The sequence below is a fragment of the Prionailurus viverrinus genome, chromosome C1, assembly GCF_022837055.1.
Source record: "Prionailurus viverrinus isolate Anna chromosome C1, UM_Priviv_1.0, whole genome shotgun sequence".
Taxonomy (NCBI): domain Eukaryota; kingdom Metazoa; phylum Chordata; class Mammalia; order Carnivora; family Felidae; genus Prionailurus; species Prionailurus viverrinus.
Window position 1 is genome coordinate 62,528,772 of NC_062568.1, and position 25,500 is coordinate 62,554,271.

Sequence of the window (25,500 nt, forward strand, 5' to 3'; positions counted from 1 at the left end):
CTATATAATCCTAGGACTATCTGTTTCTGTACTATGCAATCTTATACTTCTCTGAAAGCAAGCAAGTTGTACTGGGGATTGTGGTGGCTATAAAATATACCTACAAATTATTTGATACTCCTCTACTCAAAAGTTAAAGCCCAATTCCTTCTTAAGTTGAGTTCTTCTTAGTGACTAGCTCTGATGAATACAACATGGCAGAGGGACAGTGTATGACCTCAAGATCAGAACACAAAGAAAGCTTCTCCTCGCCCTCTTTCTCATGTCACCTGCTATGGGAGAAGCCAGCTGCCATGTCATGAAGATACTCAACAATCCTATTGAAAGGTCCATGTGGAGAGGAACTGGGACTTTGTGCCAACAGCCAATAAGTAACTGGGATTTCCTGCCAATAACTAAGAGATGGAGCCTTCTTGGAAGCTGATCTTTCAGCTTCAGTCAAGACAACTGGGTCTCTAGCCAACAACAACCTTATGACAGACCCCGAGTCAGAACCACCCAGTTTAGCTGCTCCCAAATGTATGACCCACAGAAACTAGAGATAATAAATATTTGTCATTTTAAGTCACAGTTCAAATTTCTGGATTGCACACTGCTCATGTTTTTTGTTACTTCAAGAATAGGTCTGAATTATCTGACCCAATATTGAGGAGGTTGAAATCTGCAAATGAATATAAATAAATGATAACTGTTAGCCTTTTCTTCTTCCTTTGGGGAACTGGAGGTTACTTTTATGTGAAAGGAAATTAAGTCTATAAATTATATACTTTAAAATATTGGTTATGTCAGTCCTTGTTCTATGCCTCTGGATTGGGACTTAATCATGAAACGCAGTATAATTACTTAATATTTAAAGTAGAAGAACCTGACACCCTCATTAAGTCTATTGTTTTCTCTTCTCCATCCACTGGGTCCACTGTTGCTTGGTTTGGGACAGTCTACTTTTCTTCCTAACAACCTAATCTTACATCTTAATTAAAAATAATTCAGGTTCAACTCCTTGACAAAGCCTTCCTTGATTATCCTTGCCATTGTAAAGCAATGTTTCCACTTAGTGAACTTGATACATGGTACTTTGTTTTTACATTTTTGACATGTGTTAGATACTTTCTATTTTAATCCTGTTTGAGTAAGTCATATCACTGTGTCATACATATCTTTTTATCAGCTTTTCCATGCCTCCAGGAACAGTAAAGATGTGTTGAGAATGGTTCATTGGATATAGACATGGTAAGTGATTTTTGAGTCAATGTTACTTGTCAACACTATAGTTTCTAAGTACCAAATAACTTATGCGTGTTTAATGGATTGAGATCATCATTAATTTTTACCTCCAATTTGTAGGGGAACTGAATATGAAACATTTTCAAGTGATACTGTTGTTGATACTTATAAATAAAATGAGTGACTATTCTTAGTAACACATCCATGCTTTAACACAAGAACTGAAAGGTAAAAGCCAGAAATGGCTCTCTCCATGGAATAGTAAGAGGTATAGTGAAGAAGAACAACTTTGATTCAAAAGGTATTTTAAGAGTTTATGTTATATGCCAATTATGTCTCAATAAAACTGGAAAAAGTTAAAAACAAAGAATAAACAAATAGTTAAAGAAGACTTATGTGGGTCTCCATAGTCTAAACCATACCTGGTTCCTGCAATAATGAATAATTGAGGATTGATTTTAAAAAGGCCAAAAACATAAAACATTCATCTGTTGAACATAATTTTTATGGTTACATTGTCTTTTACCGAAAATAAGGAAAATATTTTTACTACATACCACCAGGTTTCCAATCACCATGACCATCATGAAGACAGTAAGGCACATGGTTTGGCCAGCGACTTCCATACAGTCCCACATGGTTTCGATCCACTCTCCACACAGTACGCGGAACACAATCAGGAAAGAGTGGAAGAAGTCATGCATGTGCCAGCGTGGGAGCTCACAATCATTGGAAATCTTGCAGACACATTCTTTGTAGCTCTTACCAAAGAGCTGCATGCCGACCACGGCAAAAATGAAGACGATGATGGCCAACACCAAGGTGAGATTACCTAGAGCCCCCACAGAATTGCCAATGATCTTTATCAGCATATTCAGGGTGGGCCAGGATTTTGCCAACTTGAAAACTCGGAGCTGGAAACAAGAGCAAGAAGGCTATTACTGCCCTGCCTTCTAAAGAATCTGTAAATTTATTTACAGGGAAAATCTACAGCATAACTGTCTTAATTGTAGGGTGGTGGGTTATTTGTGTGTCAAACTATTATCTAGCAAATGTATCAGTTATTTAATACCATGCATTATTTTTCATTCTAAAATAGACTATTTTGTAAATAAAACAATTAAATTATACAGTTCTTAATGGCATTTTAATAATAAGATACACCAAAATTTCCAGAATCTTACATAAGCATATGTAATATTCTTTTTGTTTTTCTATGGGAAACTGATATATCTAAGATTGATGGTGATTAATTAGCAGAAACTGTTTCAAAGAAGTGGAGGCTGTCATTACTTAAAAGCCCAAAGTAGATACATTTTGTAGTGTACTTGAGATGCACAGGTACAGATAAAGTTAACACAAATTATACAAGGTACAAGAGAAAAACCAACTAATTTCTTTAAATCTTTAGATTGCTTTAATCTTGCTGTTATCTTTAGTTGGCTGTAACATCAGGCTGTATTTTATAGGAGATTTATTACACCGTAATCCCCTTGCCCTTAATTGCGTTTTCACTTTCTGTGGTTTCAGTTTCCCACAGTCAACCATGGTCTGGAGGCAGATGATCCCTCTCCTGACATATTGTTAGAAGGTTAATAGTGGCCTAACAGTTTGTCACAATGCCCACGTCATTCACTTCACTTAATCTCATCACATAGGCACTTTGTCACCTCATATCATCACTAGAAGAGGGTGAGTACAATACAGTAAGATATTTTGAGAAAGAGTGACCACATTCACATAACTTTTTTTGTTTTTAATTTTTTTAAACGTTTTATTTATTTTTGAGACAGGGAGAGACAGAGCATGAACAGGGGAGGGTCAGAGAGAGGGAGACACAGAATCTGAAACAGGCTCCAGGTTCTGAGCTGTCAGCACAGAGCCCGACGCGGGGCTCGAACTCATGGACTGACTGCGAGATCATGACCTGAGCTGAAGTCGGCCGCTTAACCGACTGAGCCACCCAGGTGCCCCTCACATAACTTTTATTAAGAGTATATTGTTGTAATTGTTCTGTTTTATTATTACTTATTATTGTTAATCTCTTACTGTGCTTAATTTATAAATTAAATTTTACCACAGGTGTGTATGTATAGGAAAAAACAGTATATATAGGGTTCAGTACTATCTACATTTTCAGGGGGTCTTGAAACATATCCCCACAGATAAGGGGGGATTACTCGAACTACTTTATTTGAATAAGAAATACTTGGACTTAAGGAAAAATATATATTTTGTCAACTCTTATGTCTTTAGTGACTTAATAAATCAACTCATTATAGTGTGTAAATGGCTTACACCACTGTACTTGACATTTTGGTTGTATTATTAGCTCATGGAATCCTCTAAAGTACCATTTATAGTTCAACTGAAGCAGTGTTTCATTTCTGATGTTTCAGGAAATGTCAGGCCAGGAGTAGTGCGTTATTTAATGGCATATAAGTGATCCAAAGAAACAAAATATAAGCATCAAAATGTTTAATTTATTGCCAGGGAATAATTAATGCAAAAGAGCCTACATACTAAGCAAAACACTAATGATATTATTTCCTATCACTTCCTACTTCCCCAAACTGAATCACAATCATCACAAAGATTTACTAAACACTTTTTAAAGTACTTGCCCATACTACTTGTTATACAATCATTTCTAATCATTTCTGTTGTTGTTTGGCATCCTTCTAGGTTCAAATTAGATCCATAGCTATCTAGACGACTAGGTAAGGACCTTAGCTGTAAGGATCTCAACTCAAATTTGATCTTTGAAGGCAGTAAGGGAATTCTCAAAAGACTTCACAGCAAACTCTTGAACATCACCATTAAGATAAGTTACCGATAGGAACTTGTCTTTACAAATTATATACAACCTCTGTTATTTGAAAGTAAATCACAAAAAGAGCCAACTCAAAGTAATAGCATGATAAAATGTATCACACTTGAAATGGAAATGTGCCAAGTGGTATTTTGTCTCTTAATTTAAAAGATTCGTGAACTGATGAATATAAAGATCAAATAAAAGACTTTGTTTAAAATTAATAAAACATAATATAGGCAACTCTTCTTAGAGACTGGATTTGGTGACTTCCTGGTTGGCTGAAGGGGCAAATGCATGGGAAGCTCTATCATCTTCTCTTGTCTACTCTACCCAGTCTCAAGTCTTGACTTCTATGGGGGCAAAGTGGGCAAGTCCATAATTCTTGAGCCTCTGAGAGAAAGGTGGCTCGTCCTAAATCTCAGCCAAGCCTTATGAATGGCTAACTCCATATAACTGAAAGATGAATATTGTGTTGTTTAATTGTGATTTGGATTTATTTTTTTTTTTTAATTTTTTTTTCAACATTTATTTTTGGGACAGAGAGAGACAGAGCATGAACCGGGGAGGGGCAGAGAGAGAGGGAGACAGAATCGGAAACAGGCTCCAGGCTCTGAGCCATCAGCCCAGAGCCCCACGCGGGGCTCGAACTCACAGACCGCGAGATCGTGACCTGGCTGAAGTCGGACGCTTAACCGACTGCGCCACCCAGGCGCCCCCTTTTTTTTTTTTTTTTTTAAATTGTGATTTGGATTTATATATGAAGCATTTTTTTTTTCTCCCTCCCCATTAGCCCTGCCATTCAATCACTAAAGACAGAGCTGTTGGCTGTTCATTTGAATGAACTTCATCTATCCATGAAAGCTCTGATAAAGATCAGAGTACTCTCTGATTGTGGAGAAATCCAGTTTGTTTTTAAATGTATTCAAATAATATTATAACTGTGGGAAATCCTATAATTCTTACTAGATAAGAGTGATGTCTGATTATATTAATTATAAAAACATTACGGATACTCCCAGTTAATTTACCAGCCGAAATGATCGGAGAACTGACAATCCTTCCACGTTTGCCAAACCGAGCTCCATTAAACTAAGGCTCACGATTAAGCCATCAAAAATATTCCAGCCCTCTTGAAAGTAATAATATGGATCCATGGCAATTATCTTCAGAAACATTTCTGCTGTGAAGATCCCAGTGAAGACCTAAATGAGAAATGTTATTATACAAGTGAATACTCTTGAAAACACTAATAATTATTGTCTCCCAACAGACCACAATCCAATTACAAATTTTAAAAATTGGTTTAGGTCCAACAAATCAGTAACCTCAAATGGTCTGTACTCAAATCAATATTTAACTGTTTATTATATTTAAGGCTTATTAAGTGATGAGGAGTACATGAATTAAGACAATAAAATTAATATTGTCATTTTAGTTATCTTACATGAAAGGTTCAGTTAAATCATTATGGTCAACTGCTCGGCTCTGTCTTGTGCTAAGAATATTTCACATTAGCTGTAATAAACATGGTCACCACCAGCCCTACTGATGGTAAGAATACTAAAAATAAAAACTATTTTCCTGACCAAAAAGAAGCAGCATTCTCCATTCTCTATTTCCTTACTCTACAACTATTTCAACCTTTCTCCTCCACATGTCTTCAACTGTTTCCTTATCTTTCACTCTCAGTACTTCTGCGTCACAGAGAGGTAACAGAGGTCAGCCAACCTGAACTTTCTCAGTGTTCCATCTACCTAACTACTTATATCCAAACCCATGCTTTGCTCTAATTTCTCTGCCTGTGTTCTGTGTCTCCTTTGGTCTTCTCAAAGAATTCACCTTCTCAATTAACCTGTAGTTTTAATCTCTTCTTGCTACTGACTGCTTCCAATTGGGATTTTATAGGGAGCAACGGACACTCAGTCCTTCTCTACCACCAGCATCATCAAAGAAACTCTCCTTGCATTCTACTTCCCCTGTTAGCTACCCCCTATACATCCTCTCCTCATGGCCCAACTTCTTTAAGAGGTTGGGTATTTGTCTATACTCAGTAGTTCCATTTCTTCAACTTTACAACATATCAGTCAACACCACCTGCTTTAACCAATTTCACCAACATAGCCACCAACATCACCGTTGCTAAATTCAATTGAAAATTTTGCAGTTATCTTGCTTACCTCTTCAGAAGTTTTTTCACATTGTTTACTGTTCCTTGTTCTTTAAAATATTTTCTGTTCCTGGCTTCAGTGATCCACACCTCCCTGGACACTTCTCAGTTGCTTTTCTTCTAACAAATTATTCGATATTGGATTTCTTCAGAGGTCTCTCTGTCCTGGAAATTCTTACTCTAATTTTCCTTTTACAATAAGTTTACACTTTGAGATTTATTTTTCCATCAAGCACATCTCCTGAGGTCCAGAAATATATACCCACTTGTTTATTCAATACTTTCATTGAATGGCTATTTTACAGGTATCTCAAATTCAACAGATCCAAAATTCACCTTAAAATTTTCTCTGCACAATCTTGCTTCTCTTTTGATACTAACTCAGTAAATGAACTCACTCTCAAACTTGGTGACTATCTCAGAAACCTGACAGTCTGACTGACTTTTCCAAATATCTCTCGAATACTTCAGGTTGAAATTCATCCATGCAGGCATTACCAGCTTATTCTCCTTTTATTGTTGAGTAGACCTCCGTTGTTCGCATATTCTACAGGTATTAAATACTGTGTAACACTTTTTGTTTCTTTTCTAAGCAATCTTTTTGCCACCCAATCATATGTGCTAATCTTTTCATATATTTTACACTTACATACACTGTAAACTCTTGCTTTAAAAAATCAGCTGTCTTTTAAAGAAATTAAGGAAAAAAGACAGTCTTTTCTATTTGCCTACATTTTTAAATTTTGCGTGACCATCATTCCCAGATTCAATTTTCCATCTAATATGCTTTTCTCCTTCAGCCTGAAGAACTAACTTCCTTTGGCATGTCTTGTAGCATAATTCTGGCACAACTTCTCTGTTTTTGTTCATGTTAAAGTCATTTCACATTAGCTTTTGATGGATAATTTCACTGCAGAATAATAAGTTAACTTTTTCTTTTTTTCTTTCTTTCATCAGGCCATTTTCTCATGGACTGAATTATTTCTGATGAGATATCAGCCCAAGTCTTCTGGCTGTTTCTAAAAGTTTCTTTTATTTTCAGCAGCTTGACTAAGATTTGCCCAATGTAGTTTAAATTTATCCTTGCTGATGTTCACTGAAATTTTATAATTTAATTTCAAAATGTCTAAATTAATATTTGCCACCAATTTTGAAAAATTTTTGGCCATTGCTTTTTCAAATATTTGTTTTGTTCTACTCTTCACCCTTCTCCTTCTGGGTCTCCATTATGCAAATATTAGACCATTTGATGTTATTTTGCAGATTAGGAAGACTCAGTATACTTTTCGTTTTGGTTTTTCTCTGCCATTCAAATTGGATCATTCTATTGATTTGCTTCAGTTTAGCAACCCTTTCTTCCACTGTCTGCTTTTTAAAAAACCCATCAAATGAATTTTTCATTTTAAGATTTTTTCTTTTTAGTTCTAAAATGTCTAGATAATTGTTCATTATAGTTTTCATTTTTTCCTGCTCATACTCTCCATCTGTTTATTCTTTATGACCATTTACTTCCTTCAGAGCATTAAACACATTTATAATAGCTCCTCTAAAGTCCTTTTATGTTGATGCTAGCAATTCAGTCATTTCTGGATCTATTTCTATTGAGTGTTTTTTTCCTCTCAACTAAGACACATTTTCCTATTTCCTTCACATATCATGCAATTTTTTATGTGATGTGATGTGTTGTAGAGAATTCTGATCAATTATTTTCCTCTGAAAAACAATGATTTTTGTTTTATCAAGCAATTAGGTTACAGGTTGGCCACCTGGAATTTATGGTAGCTATGTTTTATATTTGATTAGGGCAGAATGATTTTGGTTTATTCTTTGTCCTAGCTGAATTCTAATTCTTCGGCATAGTCTTTACTTCTGAAGTACAGCCCATGTGGGGTTTCAAAGAAAAGCTTGAAGTGTTTGTTCAGTTTCTCTATCTTGGTTGGCTTCAAATTCTAAACTCTGTTGTGAGGTGTCCCTTTTTATTCTATTTTTTGGAACTGTTTGCAAAGGATTGGTGTTAATTCTTTAAAAATTTGATAGAATTCACCAATAAAACTATCTGGGCCTAGGCTATCCTTGTAGGAATAGTTTTTTTTTTTTTTTTTTTTCTAATCCAATTTTTACTTACTACAGGTTTTTTCAGATTTTCTATTTCTTCTTGACTTAGTTTCAGTAGTTTGTTACTTTCTAGGAATTTTTCCATTTCATGTAGGCTATTAATTTGTTGGAATAAATTATTCATAGTATTCCTTAAACTTTTGTTTATGTAAGGCCCATAGTGATGTCCCCTATTCATTCCTGATTTATTTTAAATTTTTATTAAAAATTTTTTAATGTTTATTTATTTTTGAGAGAAAGAGAGAGAGAGAGAGAGAGAGAGAGAGAGAGAGAGAGAGAAACAGAGTGCAAGTGGGGGAAGGCAAAGGGAGAGAGGGAGACACAGAATCTGAAGCAGGCTCCAGGCTTTGTACTGCCAGCTAAGATGCAGGGCTCAAATTCACAGACATGGGGCTCAAACTCATGAACTGTGAGATCATGACCTGAGCTGAAGTTTGATGCATAACTGACTGAGCCTCCCAGGGACCCCATTCCTGACTTTTTTTATAAGTCTAGGTGAAGATTTATCATTTCTGCTGATCTTTTTATTTTTATTAAAAAAAATTTTTTTTTAACGTTTTATTTATTTTTGAGACAGGGAGAGACAGAGCATGAACAGGGGAGGGTCAGAGAGAGGGAGACACAGAATCTGAAACATGCTCCAGGCTCTGAGCTGTCAGCACAGAGCCCGACGCGGGGCTCGAACTCTCGGACCGAGAGATCATGACCTGAGCCGAAGTCGGCCGCTTAACCGACTGAGCCACTCAGGCGCCCCTCTGCTGATTTTTTTTTTTTTTTTTTAAATTTTTTTTTTTTTTCAACATTTTTTATTTATTTTTGGGACAGAGAGAGACAGAGCATGAACGGGGGAGGGGCAGAGAGAGAGGGAGACACAGAATCAGAAACAGGCTCCAGGCTCTGAGCCATCAGCCCAGAGCCTGACGCGGGGCTCGAACTCACGGACAGCGAGATCGTGACCTGGCTGATGTCGGACGCTTAACCGACTGCGCCACCCAGGCGCCCCGGTCTGCTGATCTTTTTAAAGAGTCATCTTTTAAAATGTTTATGTATTTATTTTGAGAAAGAGAGAGACAGAGAGGCAGCGTGAGAGGGGGAGGGGCAGAGAGAGAGAGAATCCCAAGTAGGCTCCGTGCTATCAGTGTGGAGACCAACGCAGGGCCTGATCTCACAGAACTGTGAGATCATGACCTAGCTGAAATCAAGAGTTGAACACTTAAAACGACTGAGCCGCCCAGGCACTCCATTTTTCATTGATTCCTAATTTAATTCCATTTTTGTCAGAAAAGTATTTTGTATGATTTCAATCTTTTTAAGTTTATTGTGGTTTATTTTATAACCTAACATATAACCTATCCTGGGTAATGTTTCATACATCTTGAGAAGAATGTGTATCCTGTCCATATATTTTCCACTATTCCATGATTCATCTCAAAATGCAATTCTTGCCTTCCTTAACACATAAAGACAAGTTCCACTTTGAATTGTCCATTTGTTATTTTTGTCTTTCCAGCATCTACTCTCCTAGAAATGTCAGATTTGGATTTTTTTTTCTCTTTATAATCCACTCATTTACTCTGTCTTCAGTGATAAGAAATGGTACTGGTGTGCTCAAATAGGGTATTCTAACTCTAGAATCAGAGTAACTGACTGGCTTAGAAATAGTCGTGTAACTACAACCAGGCCAACAATATTCTACTCTTAGACCTTTGTTAAAGTAACTACTTAGGAAGCACGATCCTTCTGCTCAGGTGTAAGATGAAAGTTGGTAGAATGCTGCCATCAATAGAATACCCAGCCAGAGATGAAGGAAACATATTGGGAAGAAGTAGGGTCAGAAAATGACTCCCAATGACATTGCTGGAGAACCAGAATCTAGATAGGTTAAAACATGGAGCTGTGCCCAAATGGACATTAGCTACTTGAGGTAATGAATTCCCTTTATTTTTGCTTATTCCCATTTGAGTTGTTTCCTAATATCCACCTCCATAAAGTTTCTTTCATCCATTTCTCATTTTTTAGAAATAATGTTGTAGAGGTTCTTATATAGGTGAAAATTTGGACTAGGTAATGTTACTGTCCTTTCCTACCCTCCAGTTCTATGATTTCTGACCACAGTTTGTAGGAGTCTCTGAAATAGCTTTCAGAGTCTCTGATATAGTGTTCAGACCTCCCATTGTTCTGCCAATTTCTCATGGGTACAGTTGCCCCAACTGTAAAATACAGACAATCATAGTATCTACCTTAGGACTGAATTTATGGGAACCTAGAAAGAGGGAGCTCATGTAAATTTCATTTCTCAGGTTGGGAGGTGCATGAGAACTTAAGCCACTTACATTGGTATCAATATATTTTTGTTGCCTGAATTTATTCATTTTGTTTATTGTTTTTAATGTTTACTTAGTTTTGAGAGAGAGAGAGGGAGAGAGAGGAAGAGAGTGAGAGTGAGTGGGGGGAGGGGCAGATGGAGGGGGACAGAGGATCCGAAGTGGGCTCTGCACTGACAGCAGAGATCCCGACATGGGGCTTGAACTTAGGAACTGTGAGATCATGACCTGAGCCAAAGTCGGATGCTTAACAGACTGAGCCACCCAGGTGCCCTCATTTTGTTTCTCAGTGGAAGATCACTTTCCTTTCTATCCCTCTACCATATAGCCAGTGAATGTTAACACAAATTTTTAAGTGAAAATGTATGCAAAAATTCATCATTATAAATTCTTAAATTTATGGGAAAAATTCACACAGAAATAATAATCTCTATGTGATATTTCCTCCCAAAAGAATTCATCTTCAGGTGTTTATAAATTATATTTCAAAATTATCTAACTTGGTATATTTTACAGTTTGATTGACAAATGTAGTCATGTTCTTAAGAATCTATTCCAAATACCTGAGAAATACACAGAATCTTGTTATCATAGACCAATGTCCTCTGTAATTCATAATCATTTTTCTTTTTAAATTCATTTATTTATTTTGAGAGAGAGAGAGACAGAGAGAGACAGAGAGAAGCAGAGAGAGAGAGGAGGAGAGAGAGAATCCCAAGCAGGCTCTGCACCAGCAGCACAGAGCCTGACATGGGGCTCGAACTCACAAACCAGGAGAGGATGACCTGAGCTGAAACCAAGAGTGGGATGCTTAACCAACTAAGCCAACCAGATGCCCTATAATAATCTTTCTAATGGATGGGCAATTTAAATTTAATTCTAAATCAAATTGTACATAAAATTTTCAATTCTTTCCCACTCCTTAACTGTAGCAATATATTTTTTGTTGTTGAAAAAGGGATGTTAAACTTCTGCTGTCCAGGTTTACATGGCCAATTAATTCATATTTAACTTGAGGGCGATATATGAAATTCCTTAAAGCAATCATGAACTCTTTCAGTGGGAAGAGGAACCCTCAGTGAGTCTTACCAGGTTTCCAACTGACAGCACGCTGCTGAATTGCTCCGTCATAGGATAATGCTCCATGGCCATGAAAAGAGTATTTAAGACAATGCAGATGGTGATGGCCAGGTCAACAAATGGGTCCATCACAACCAGGTTGACGAGATGTTTCACCTTTAACCATGGTTTACAGCAATCCCAAATCAAACACATGTTAGCAAATTTGTACCAGCAGGGTGGGCATTTCTGTCTGGATTCTTCAAGTTCTGGAAAAAAAAAGTTACAATACTCATGAAAACTGCTTACTTTCTATTGAGCAGCATTTGGTTTAAATTGAAAGTGAATTTTTAGAAATCTAAAGTTGTCAAAAGGCCTTAATGGGTTAATCTGATTGTGGAACAGGTTTCACCTATCGTGGTTTTGCTGTAGAAAACATGGCCACAAAAAGGCTAGTGAACTTTCCAAATCTATTTTGGCTAAACAGAATTTCTAAGATTCTATCTGCAATATTAAACTGTCTGAAAATTATCTTCAAGGATATCCAAAACTAATGGGTAGGACTTGGGTTAAGCTCATCCATGCTCCAGATAGAGCCAGATGCATATATGTTATCAAAGAATCCTTCTCAGGAGATGTCTTAAAATCTTTATCAGTTATCATACTGAATCTCAGTTTCTTGGATTAGGTATGTGTTTTGAGGCAAAATGAGATATTTTTGTCAGTGTCACCAGTCTTAGTTAAAAAGTTTCCAGATAAGCCTTGTAAATACAGACTTGCATACTGAACTCATCAAGATTGTTTTTCTCTATATTTCATTATTTAACTAGAGGGCACAAAAGAAGAGAAAATATGTACCTTAAGGAACTGGGATACTCACTGTTAGCACAAATCAATGTTTCAACTGGGACTTATGTGCTACTGGTAAAATACAAGAGGATTTTCGGTGGAACATATGTAGAACTCATAAATTTTCATGGTGTGAGTTTATTTTAATGTATTAAAATGTGTAATTATCGTATCAAGCCTATAAAATTTCATATCAAAATACATTATTTAAGAAAAAGGTACAATGGTTTCAAGAAGCATTTCAACTAAAAAATAGGAGAGAGAAGAGAGATTGCACAGCTCTTTAAGGTGATATTCAAAATACTGAAACTTGGTAAATACCGGCAAAGAATTTTGGAGAATTAGGAAGTGGGAGATTACCATCTTCTTGGGTAAGATGTTCTTTTAATAAACTCTTGAGTGGGAAGAGACTGGAGAACTTGTTTTCTGCCCGTGTTATTGCTTCACACCTGATTACCTGCTCTGCTAAATATGAGACCACCATTTCTTAACACTAAAGTAGAGGGAAAGATTCTTTTTTAATTCATGACATATTTGACTCTGATCAGTTACCTTAGTATTACTATAGTAGCAACTGTAATATCCCTCCAAACCTGGTATAATTTACTAGAAGCTAAACTTTGTGGGAGAGAAAACAGCATATGGAATTGGTAAACATGACCACAGCTAATGATTTTTTTGTTTTGCTGATAAACATTCATTATTAGCTAATGCTGTAAGTTTACCACTTCCCTCTAGGAGATTAATTTCCTAATTATTTTTAACAGAAGTCTATTGGAGATAGATTCTTCAGTGATCTCTTTAGGTATTAAAATTCTTCAAGTGCACAGTTTATTCTATTTCTCTTAATATGTAATTGTGTAAATAATAAAGAAGAGTTGAGGTATAAATCAAAGGCAAAATATAATGATTAATCACCAGTTATTGCATAGATGTTTTTAAGACTCCTACATAACATCATGCTTATACTGAAGACAAAAAGATGTCATTTACAGTAAATAACAAAAGAGAAATGAAATAATGACTCTTGGTCTATGTAGTCAGAATAAGTTATTTTTTAAAATGCCACTTGTCATTCAGTAGATAAAAAGAAGCAAACAGGAATTGTGTAGAAAAAAAATATACCAGAGAAAAGTTCAAAAGGGAAAATTCATCCAGTGTTGCTCATCTTGACACCAGGAAAAAGTGGAGCAAAGTTGTTTTAGTTCTAAAATAAAATCATTCAATTATTCATGCCAGAGAGAGAGAGAGGGAGAGAGAATGACAGGAGAGAGGGAGACAGAGACAGAGAAAAATAATCTTACATTTTAAAACAAAACAAAGCAGTCATGAAAGAACGACAGCCATTTCTCCATTATTCCTGTGTGGATTATCCGCAGTGGGATTCATTTACATCCCAGTTTAGATGTTTTGTTGGCTCTCCTCAATTCCTCAGGTGTTTGTAACTTTCCCTCTCACTATCCTTCCCATGGATGTGACCAGGAAACATTTCTATGCGGTTTTTGCATTTAAAACTTGAAAAGCAAACAATTTCATTAAATAGGAGGCTATTCATTACCATGGACAATGGAGACTTGACTGTAGTTCAAAAGAAGAAAAACAAAAGATGCCAGCCAGCTGGATCAACAAGCCTGGTTCCAAAAAAAAAAAAAAAAAAAAAAAAAAAAAGGAGGGTAAATTAAACCATGATTAGCTTTGAAGGAAGATCCCCAAATAAGCAAATTATGTCAACTTAAGAAACCTTTCTACTGTTAGCAGGAACAAAAATAGGAAGGACCATATTAAAGACAGCTCTAGTATGCATGTGTATGTGAAGTATTGCTAACAACCAACATAGATCAATGCCACATTCCATATAGCCAACGAAAAACAGAATGAAATGTTGCCATTGTCCCTCACAAAAGTATAAAGTCACAAAGCTCTGCAGATATTAAACCAAACACTCAGTCTCCTGCTTCCTGAATTATACATATTTCTAGGACATCCTAGGCAACTCCATTGAGATACATTTCAATGGAGAGCCATTTGGGTGCACTCATTTTGAACTCCATATCTTAGTTAGTGGACAAGTCCAATCTTGTGGTGGATTGATGTTTTTCAAGTAATTTCTTATGTTAGCTCAAACTTAATGGTATCAGAAGTGCAAAGTAGGACTGTTGATTTAGACTTACCCTGTCTCCTTCTCTACTTCTTGCTTTAGGGAGCAGACATGCTGCTGACATCGGTAGCAGAACCACTGGCAGCTTCCTCTCAGTGGTTTTGCTATGGCAAGGAGCAGAAGACCAGAGAATCTTCAAAAGATTTACCTGGAGGGACAGGGAGGAGCAAGCTACTGGCAGCTGGGGGAGAAGAGGGAGTGCAAGCTAACGCAGGCGAGGTTGGAGAAGAACGTACTGAGTTTAATATTCCATAGAAATCAGTGAAAAGATTTCTGATACTGCAGTAGGATATTATAGAAATTGGGTCTTGTAATATTGACATGGCTGTGATATATTCAGCCATCTACACTGTGGGTTTTTCCTGGCTGTGACTTTTAGGCTTTGGTACTGGTATTAGTATCAAAGGATCTTTGCATTCAGACTAGAAAAGAATTATTCCAAGAATCCATCCAATACAAGAGAAACTATAACTAACAATAAGAAAGCCATGTGCCTATGCCTCATCTCTCATTCACCATCTCTCTTTTTTTTTCCTTTGACAAGTCTACACACACATACACACACACACACAGCTTGGGAGAGGGCAGAAAGAGGGAGTTATAACAGAGATAGGGAGAGAAGGGAGAAGGGGGTAAGGGAGGAGGATAGAATATATTTTATATGAAAGTATTTTCCAAGTAGTTGAAGTTGATAGTTCATATTTAAATTCACTTACAGCATGGAAAGACACAAATGTGAATTAACAAAAACAATGAAAATAAAACAATAATGATAATATTTATTAACTGCCTTCTAAATTCAGATACATAGGTGCTTTACATATGATGTCTCAATTCTTACAACAATCTTATGCCTAAACTTCATTATCTGCATTTTACTGATGGAAAAACTGTGGTTTAGAGTCATAAATTAACACATTTAACATGTAGCAGAGCCAAGAATTGATCACAGATCAAGCTGTCCCCAAAGTCTTTATTTTGGCATTATAAGGTCCAGACGTCTAAACAATATGTTAACCACTCAGAAATATAATCTGCAGCTAAATAAAGAGATGATATATTGTAATACTCTGGTCAGAGAGAGGCAAGAGTAGTTCTAAAAATTCTTTAAAAAAATGCTTCAAAGAGGTTAATATAGAATCCTAATCCACATTTTTAATTTATATTTCTGGTTAAATACAAGGACTTTATAACTTGTGTCTTAAGCAGTTAATACAATTCAAATGGGTTAGCATCATCATGAAAATAAATATTTATAACGTTACTCTTTTCATTGTCATGCACACAACAAGCTTCAACAGTTTAGAATTTAATCTACAAAAGCAGTATTCCAAGTATATCTTGAATTTGCATTAGCTTCCTGGAGACTAAATGTAAAAATCTATTCGAGATAGTACAATCTATGTGTTGTATGTGGATTTTACTTTTATCTGGTAAGAGCTATAATGCTGGTATGGTATAAGGTCAGGAAGAATTTTCTTGGAGTTTATGGAAGTATTTTGTTTTTATCATTACCAAAGCACCACCAAGTAGCTCTGCTGTAAGGCTTTTGACGTACCTTCCATAGTGTTGGTCAAAATACTAGCTAGACTCATTGCTCTTTGCCTTGCCGTAGGATCTTCCAGCAAGTCCATGGAAACATGGTAAGAACTGGATCGTCTCTTTCTTAGTTCTGTTTCAGTAGTTGTGCCCTGAAAATAAAATTTCAGATAAAATAACTATTACTCTTAAGGGTAGCAAAACCCAAAGCGTTCCTATAATAGGTGCTGCTTAACTAAATGTCCACCAGATGAGAATAGCTCATTAAGACATTGCTGGAATCATCATTCTTGGGAAGTGTTTGAAAGCCCATCAGATTCTCACCCTTCAGGGATGCCTGGGTTTGCAATCAAGCTGGACTTTAATTCCTCCCCCTTGGAGCTTTTGACTGGAGGGATCATGCCTACCATCATACAGATGACTTTTAGCATTCCAATCAATCTTACCTAGGACTTCAGATTCAAGCTCATTGTTCCTTGATTTACCCTCAGGTTGAATTATTAGACCTTTATAGACACATATTCATGTGGTTTAATGTATGGAAAGAAGTTTTAAGGTTTCCCTAATACTCATCAGTAACAGTTCCCCTAAAATGTGAATTCCACTTGTAAAATGTTTTTGTTCATTATCAACAGGTAGCATTTCCTAACATCCTTAACAATAAACGTAAAATATTAGAACTAATCTGCAACTGTCTTACATTTACAAAACAACTCCAAAAAAATCCACAAAACAACCCATATCCTTGGCACTGAAACTCTAATTTAAGGCAATAACACCAATTTTAAGAACTTTGATTTTTTTTTCAACGTTTATTTATTTTTGGGACAGAGAGAGACAGAGCATGAACGGGGGAGGGGCAGAGAGAGAGGGAGACACAGAATCGGAAACAGGCTCCAGGCTCTGAGCCATCAGCCCAGAGCCCGACGCGGGGCTCGAACTCACGGACTGCGAGATCGTGACCTGGCTGAAGTCAGACGCTTAACCGACTGCGCCACCCAGGCGCCCCAGTGGAACTTTGATTTTTAACCATGATAAAATGATTTGATGATTTTCTATTCCAAAATAAACTCACCAAGATTATTTCAACATGGGTGGAAATTTATTCCTACTTTAGGAGATCAAACAATGAAATTAATTATCACAGGAAGAAAGGGCAAAACTCATACTTTTCAAATGCAGATCTGAGGGCCAATAACAAATAAGTCATTTTTAGTTCTCTGAGGATTCTCCCTATTTCTGAAAAAGCAATATGAGTCCTGTTCATCTACTTTGACTTTACTGTGGGATGAGTAATATTATGTTATTAATCTGCATACCTCTAATGTAGACATATTCAAAAGCAAAGTTTCCACTTAACTGATATGATTGCCATTAATGGCGATAAACATCTATACAGGTCACTCTAAAAGTAATTTTTCATAGAAGAGAAATAAAATTAATGAGAAAAAATAACCCTTCTCTGATGAAACTAAAGCTCTTTAAATCAAAAGGTTATCTCCCAAAAATTAAAATATTTGGCCTGGTCAGAGGCCAGTCAGAGGACGGTCAAAACAATGTCTTGAGAAAAAAAAAAAAGGTCACTTACAGTTCATCTAGTCTGTTTTGCTCTATAGAGAACTATATGTACAATCCTAGATCTGTCTAATCTTTAATGATAGATTTCTGAACCTCTAATGATATTACTGAGGAAATTCTTAAGTTAAATTGCTTCCATTGAATTTATGTATAGAGGATACTGTGTGCTTTGGAGGGGGTCATTTGCCTTCAGCTGTTTCTTTTCTTTTTCTTTTTAATTTTTAAATGTTTATTTATTTTTGAGTGAGAGAGAGAGGAAAGAGTGTGAGCAGGGGAGGGGCAGAGAGAGAGGGAGACACAGAATCTGAAGCAGGCTCCAGGCTCTGAGCTGTCAGCACAGACCCCCATGTGGGGCTCGAACCCACAGACCCCAAGATCACGACCTGAGCCGAAGTCAGAGCTCAACCGACTGGTCACCCAGGTGCTTTCAGCTGTTTATTTTCTATTCTCATTTCCCTCTCTGCAGTCTCTGAAAACCTACTCCTTCATCTACACCTTCAGCTCCAGCTGCACCACAGGGTAGTGCCCTGCCTCTGACCACAGGATTGAAGAATGGACAGGACAGAGGGGGAAATAAAAGGACCTCGCTAAGCTCTGCTTCAAATGGGTTCCAAATTGCCTTCAGAGATTTATCCTACCCTCTCTGATAGGGCAGGAGTTTTATAGTAATTACTGAAAATGCTATTTCCTGAGATTCTCTTTGTATTTATGCAAAGAAGTTGTGGATTTGTTTTTGTTTGTTCAATTAACATTTATCAAGATCAGTGATGCTCATACTTTATTATGTGTAAGAATCATGTGGGATGCTTGTCAAGGAAGGACTTTCCCTGACTTGGTTCTCTTCAGTCTTTTAGTCTGAGTAAGTCTCAATCGGCCCAGGAATCTCCATTTTTTTTTCCCCTTAAATCACTTTATTGAGGAATGACTGACATGTAAAAAGCTGTATGTATTTAATGTATGCAATTCAATGAGTATACACTCATGAATTATCATCACTATCAAGGCCACAAACAACTTCAACATCTTCCAAAGTCTCCTCCCACACCCTTTATTATTGTTGTTGTTGCTGTTATTATTTGTGAGAACACTTAACACAAGATCTATCAGCTTAGCAAAATTTTAAGTATACAATACAGTATCATTAGCTTATAGGCACAATGCTCCACAAATATCCAGAACTTATTTATCCTGCTTAATGAAAATTTTGTACCCTTTGACCATCAAACTCACAGAAGCAGAGCAGAATGGTGGTTGCCAGGGGTTGGGGGAGAGGGAAATGAGGTATCTCCATTTTTAAGAAGCATTCCAGGGAATTCTGATGCAGGTAGTCTGAGTGTGAAGTAGTATATTTTGAGAAACACTGGATTAAAATGAAAATGTTTACCTCCTTAGCAATTTCTTATTGTCCATTTAAGAAAGTTTAAAAAAAAAATCAAAGGAAGGCAATACTGAAGAATGGATAGAATGTAGGTTTAGTAGCCAGCATACCTGGGGTCAAATCTTAGTTCCACCATGCACAGGCCTCAGTTTCCTCCTCTGTAAAATGGGGATAATATTAGTAACTATGATAAAGGGTTGTGGTGAGGACTTAATGAACTAATACATGTAAAGTGCCCTGGACAGTGTCTGGTACACAGCTACGCTTATTTTTTAAGAGACGTTGATATTCTTTCTCCATTCTTCCTGGTTCCTTCACTGCAGAGTTCTACTTTTTCACGATTTTATCTGAATCCAGGAAGCTTGGACATTTCTTTGGGAGAAAGTGGGGGCAGAGGCCATGGGAAAAAAAGTGATCAATGGCTATTTCTGTAACCCAAGTTAAGAAGTTCCTCTACTAGGTGACTAAAAGCTGACTCTGTATGATTTTATTGTGGCTTAAAGAGCTTGTCCAACTATAATAAATGCGATTGTATTAAAAAAGGCATACAAAGAAGATTTTAATATGATTTGGCAAACTATAAAATACAACCAAATGACATGGCTTGAATACTTTTATGTCAGCGACTAAATACTAAAGCTTAAAAGCACCTTACGTTTTACAAATGAAAATGTCAATAATATATCCTTATTATATCCTTATCCTAATATGTACTTCAGTCAAAACTCTTTTTTATATTCTTGACTTACAGTCTCTTTGTTTACATAAAGAAATCATGATAGTAATATAGAAAATTGAAATCTGTTCTAAAAATGACAATACATGACTCTACCAGGTACTTTGAGTGACTTCTTTGCCACACAAAGGTACAATGGCTGGGGTCGTTTGAGTGGGTGCTAAACATGTTACAGTACTCTGACCTGCAAAGAAGAAGAATGTTGCAGGGCAGGATTTAGACGTCTTTAATGATAGTATCTACTTCAAGTGAAGTATCAAATTCTCCTTTTGATGGAACAGTAGTAACAAGATCCTTAAGCTGAGTATATAATCTCTTGCATTTCATTCTATCATATTAATGTTCTATATTAATTAAACATTATGTTTGACAAGTTATTGCTGTGCTTTTTGGCAAGTTTCACACGCCTGGGCCTCTGAGTATATCTTTTTCTTCTTCCCGTTTTATGATGAATACTTCTATTTAGATTTTATGAGACCCAACCTGTATTTTTAATTAACTTGTAGAAAACTCTAAATAGAACAATCTGACAAAAGAAGTTCACAGCTGGACTGAACCAACCCTAACAACTGACCTTACAAAATTCTTGCATGTGGAAATCAAACAATCCTCCCGCCTACACCACACAGGTCCCTTCCCAGTGGCTGCAGTTTTCACTGGCCTCACCTCTGGAAGGAGTTGTCCAGCTGGAGACGTGAGAGCAGAAGGCCCCCCCACCAGGGACACCACTCCGTTGCAATCCACGGCGCTGTGCATCTTCCCGTTCACCGGCAGAATGGGGAGTACCCGGGAGGCGCGGCTGGCCTGGCTGACATTGCTGTGACGCCGCTCTCCGTGTCGGTGTGGCACAAACAGAGAGTCTCTCCGGCTGTCATTGTCTTCAAAGGTGCTGTGCTCATCATCGGCAAAGTCATTCTCAGAGCCAATATCCTTTGCTCGACCTCTGAAACTGAAAAGGCTCGCCCTACTGTTGCGTCTTGGAGAGAAAAGGGAGCCACGGATGCTCAATAAAGACTAGGAATAACAAGAAAGCAAACGAAACACAGATGAAAGGAGTTAAGAGCGGTCATTCAGAAATACGTGCGACTTAACTTGTTTCAGATTTGTTGACTTGCTTAAGGCCAAGTCATTGGATGAGTGGAACCATGGGACCCTGTGCTAACTGCTGGTGGTGTTCTGGCACTCTCTGCTAGGCCCACCTCTTTTTGATTTGCTTTCCCTTTTTCTCCCTTCCTTCATTTTTTTAATTTTCCGCCATTTTCTTCTATTTTACACATGCCTTAAGACAGTCACAAATACCCCTCAACATTGTTTTGTCCCATTACTGGCACTAGAACAGATTTTTTTGCTAGCCCTTATTCTAGAAGCCAGCCTCACTTAACAAGCCAATGGAAAGCAATTGCATATACACCTACATTTAGATCCTTTGAAGCCAAAAATACACCAAGAGCTCACTAGCGACCACACCCTGATGCAGACCTTACCACAGAGGAAAATAAAATCAAGCTTGCTGGTAAGTCTGTTTAATTATAGTACAAGGAGCAGCTTTCCCCCTTCCCTTTGCATATTTTATAAAGTCTTCATGAATAAATTAAACAAATCAAGCTGAGAACTTTATGATTCATTCCCTGATTTTCACTCTTCTGTCTCTCAAGAAATCTGAAGAGTACCATATTCACAAAAACCTGCTTTTCACTAAGTATTTGGCCACAGTCATTACCCAGGTTTCTAAATGGCTACAGTGTCACTGCCACCATGCAGTTTACCTTGATTCTTAAGCATAGCAGCCTTGAACACAATTAATCACTTCCTGTTTATTACTAGTCTACGTTTATAACTTTACTGTGGTAAACACTTTTGCTCATCGGATATCCACTTCTCCTTCTTCTGTCAACAGTATCCTGATTATCCTTGACAATAATGTTGAGGCAAGACCATGACCCAGGCCTAGCCAATGAGGGTATTCCATAGAGAATCGTGTAAAGATGGGCAGGGGACCCTGCTTGGTCCATTGACAGCCACTTCTTTCTTTTACAATTGTTGGGAAAAGAGGTGCATTTTCAATTGGGGGTGCTAAGAATGAATATTGACTAGAAGTTTGAACTTGCAGTGGGAATCTTGCCACTGTGTTGGAGAAACCTGGGCTGAAATATGGAGAAATGCTTGGCCATAACGTGTTTTGAGCCTTCGAATCCAGCTATGCCCAAAGCTACTCACAGATATTATTTATCTGATTTAATCAGGTCTCTTTTTATTTAGGCTGACTTGAGTTAGAGTTCTATGATTATTAATAGAAAGAATACTGATTTCATCATTTCAATATTATTAGTTTGATCTTTTTCTCTCCAAAGGATTTAAAGCTAACTAAAATTATTTTGTACCTATACACAGTTCATATTCCCTGACCAACAAGTCTGCTTTTGATTTTCTTTTTAGCTGAAGAATAATGTTTCTCAGTAACGTCAATAAACATCTACAAAACATTTATAAACTTTAAACACTCTCTTATGTTATGGGATTCTATTCATTTACACAAAGAAGCACATTTACTTATTTTTTAATGTTTCTTTACTTTTTAAAAATTTTTTTTCAACGTTTATTTATTTTTGGGACAGAGAGAGACAGAGCATGAATGGGGGGGGGGCAGAGAGAGAGAGGGAGACACAGAATCGGAAACAGGCTCCAGGCTCTGAGCCATCAGCCCAGAGCCTGACGCGGGGCTCGAACTCCCGATACACGAGATCGTGACCTGGCTGAAGTCGGACGCTTAACCGACTGCGCCACCCAGGCGCCCCTGTTTCTTTACTTTTGAGAGGGAGAGAGAGAGAGCCCACACACAAGCTAGGGAAGGACAGAGAGAGGGGGAGACACAGAATCCAAAGCAGGCTCCAGGCCCCGAGCTGTGAGCGCACAGCCCAATGCGGGGCTCAAACTCACAAACCATGAGATCACGACCTGAGCCGAAGTCAGATGCTCAACTGACTAAGACACCCAGGTGCCCTCACAAAGAAGCACATTTAAAGAGACTGATCTGCTCCTCCAACAGAAGTCATTTCTACTTTTCCTGTTCCCAAATGTTTTCATCTGAGTTCCAACTTCATTAGTTAAATTCCTTCTTTCTTTATTGTTTTCCATACAAGTAATTATTTTTAAAATTTCTCTTGGACTACCCAATTTCTTTCATCTCCTTTTGCTCTTTTCACAAGATATTTTGATTTAGCTATAAAAACATAAGAATTACAGGATCTGTGACATACTGGTTATCGTCAGCTCAAAAGATAAGAAATGCTTGGCAATAAGAAGGTAGAAATTATATGTATCACTCTTACTAAGAGTTTATATTTTAGCTATGAGTACTCCATTCAGAGCCAATAGAAGGATTGGAGGGAGATAGGTTATAAAATTGCACACAAAGTTTCTCCAAGTTCAAAGGTGAATTATGCCATACAAGAGCACAGTTTACATGAGATGGCTGTATGAAAAACGATTGTGCCCCATCCGCTAGCATCAACTTTTACTGCTTTCATTAATTATATGAATCCATAACAATCAAATGCTGCACTGCAAATAAAGGATGGCCAATAAGAAAAATCTGCCATAACAAATGAATCTCTAAAAAGCAAAACTTAAGAAGGCCGACTATATCTTGTAAAGGTTTCAAAATAAAATGTCCAGATTGTCTTGGGACTTGATTAGAGACTGTTCTCTTGATTTCTTTCTCTCCCCTCTCCCATACTAAAAAATCAAACTGAAGCCTAAGAAATATTTCATACAATCCACCTACTATACTGAAAAATTATAATCTTGCAATAAAAGCCTACATTATATATACTATATATGTATATAATATATATATTAATATGAAAGTATAAATGGTTACCAACACGATTGCCTTTCCATCATGTTACCACAAAACAATAGTTTTAATACTTTGGGGTCTTTCAAAAAATCTAAAAATGGACCTTTCATCACTGTACCCAGGTTAAGAACCTCTACCTCGCTTGATATTTTCAGTATTACTTCCAGGGATTTGGAGAGTGGGATTAGTATAAATTCAGGATTCTCCCTGTCTCTCTCCCCTCTTCCTCCCTTTCTCTTTCTCTCCCTCTTCTTCTTTCTCTCTGCCTCTCCATCTTCTTAGCTATTTGTTTGACTACTTATCAGATAAAAGGAAAGTCTTTCACTTTTTAAAAATACGGATACCATTTAAGAAACAAGTATCAGTGTGAGCCAGATGGTGCGTGTTGTATAAGTCAGTGATCACTTATCATGCCCAGCTAGCTAGGAAATAGTTACAAAGAAGACAGTACTGGGGAAATCCATGAGCAAAATTTATAGAAATAAGCAGGTCAAAACTTAACCTTTTCAGGCTTCATGATTTCACCTAGAATTAGTTCTACTGGATTTGAAATAAAGCAAATTAAAGAGACTCTCTGTGGCACCTGGTGATTTGCTCTTTCAAATTTGGGCAATTTTACCTCTAGTAAAATTTATTTTATTTTGAAACCCCTTCCTTCTCTCCGTCCTTTCCTCCTTCTCTCCCTTCCTTCCTTTCTCTCTTCCTTCCTCTCTTCCTTCCTCCCTTTCTACCTTCTTCCTTTCCTTTCTTTCCAAAATGAAGATGCTGTAAAAAGGGAATCTTATTTTTAAGGAATTCACATTTATTAAGATTAATGTCTCCACTAATTAAATCATAATGATTATGACAACATGAACGAGAATGAGTATAAAATGCAGATATTAAAACCAAATTCTATTTTATTCAACGTTTTATTTATTTTTGGGACAGAGAGAGACAGAGCATGAATGGGGGAGGGGCAGAGAGAGAGGGAGACACAGAATCGGAAACAGGCTCCAGGCTCTGAGCCATCAGCCCAGAGCCTGACGCGGGGCTCGAACTCACGGACCGTGAGATCGTGACCTGGCTGAAGTCGGACGCTTAACCGACTGTGCCACCCAGGCGCCCCCCAAATTCTATTTTAAATATGAACTAAACCCCACTAATCCTTTAATCTATCCCATGTCATAATGTTATTTGGACTGGAATGAATCAAGATGACCTATAAAAATTTTACACCTATTAAATATAAGTTTTTGTGAGACTCTATACTATAAAATGTATGAAGAACAACTAAAATCCTATATATTAGTTTTTTAGTGAAATCAAATGGTAAGTTGCCTTATCAGTTTTCTTAAATACTCTTTCAGGTTGGGGTGATAAAGTGGAAAGTTCAGGTGGTTCAGTGTCATATCAAATTTGAATACTACCTGAACCCTTAATAACTATATGACATTGGGCAGTTATTTAATTTCACAGGGCCTGATAAATAGTGAAAGTAATATGATGCAGAGCTGTTAGTATTAATTATGATAATGTAAAAAGAATGCCAAGAATAAAACAAGCACTTGACAAAGAATACAGCCTTCTCTTTCTTTTCACATCTGTAGTTTGGGGTGATGATTATGGTACCTGCTCAGGGCTGCAGTGACAGATTTAAACAAATTTATATTGAAAGCTGCAATGCACTTTGTCTATCATTGTTGTTCTTTTTAAAAAA

At 37.0% G+C, this 25,500-nt stretch overlaps 1 protein-coding gene across 1 annotated transcript in view; it reads right to left on the reverse strand.

The window, feature by feature from the left end:
* Nucleotides 1-25,500, reverse strand: part of LOC125172503 (sodium channel protein type 2 subunit alpha-like) — an 87,879-nt gene that overhangs the window by 36,989 nt on the left and 25,390 nt on the right. The window contains exons 12-16 of the mRNA XM_047870696.1: nt 20,609-20,956; nt 16,270-16,402; nt 11,735-11,973; nt 5,068-5,241; nt 1,782-2,138 (exon numbers count right to left, since the gene is read on the reverse strand). Coding sequence (XP_047726652.1) covers nt 1,782-2,138; nt 5,068-5,241; nt 11,735-11,973; nt 16,270-16,402; nt 20,609-20,956 — 1,251 coding nt within the window. The remainder of the gene's footprint in view (nt 1-1,781; nt 2,139-5,067; nt 5,242-11,734; nt 11,974-16,269; nt 16,403-20,608; nt 20,957-25,500) is intronic.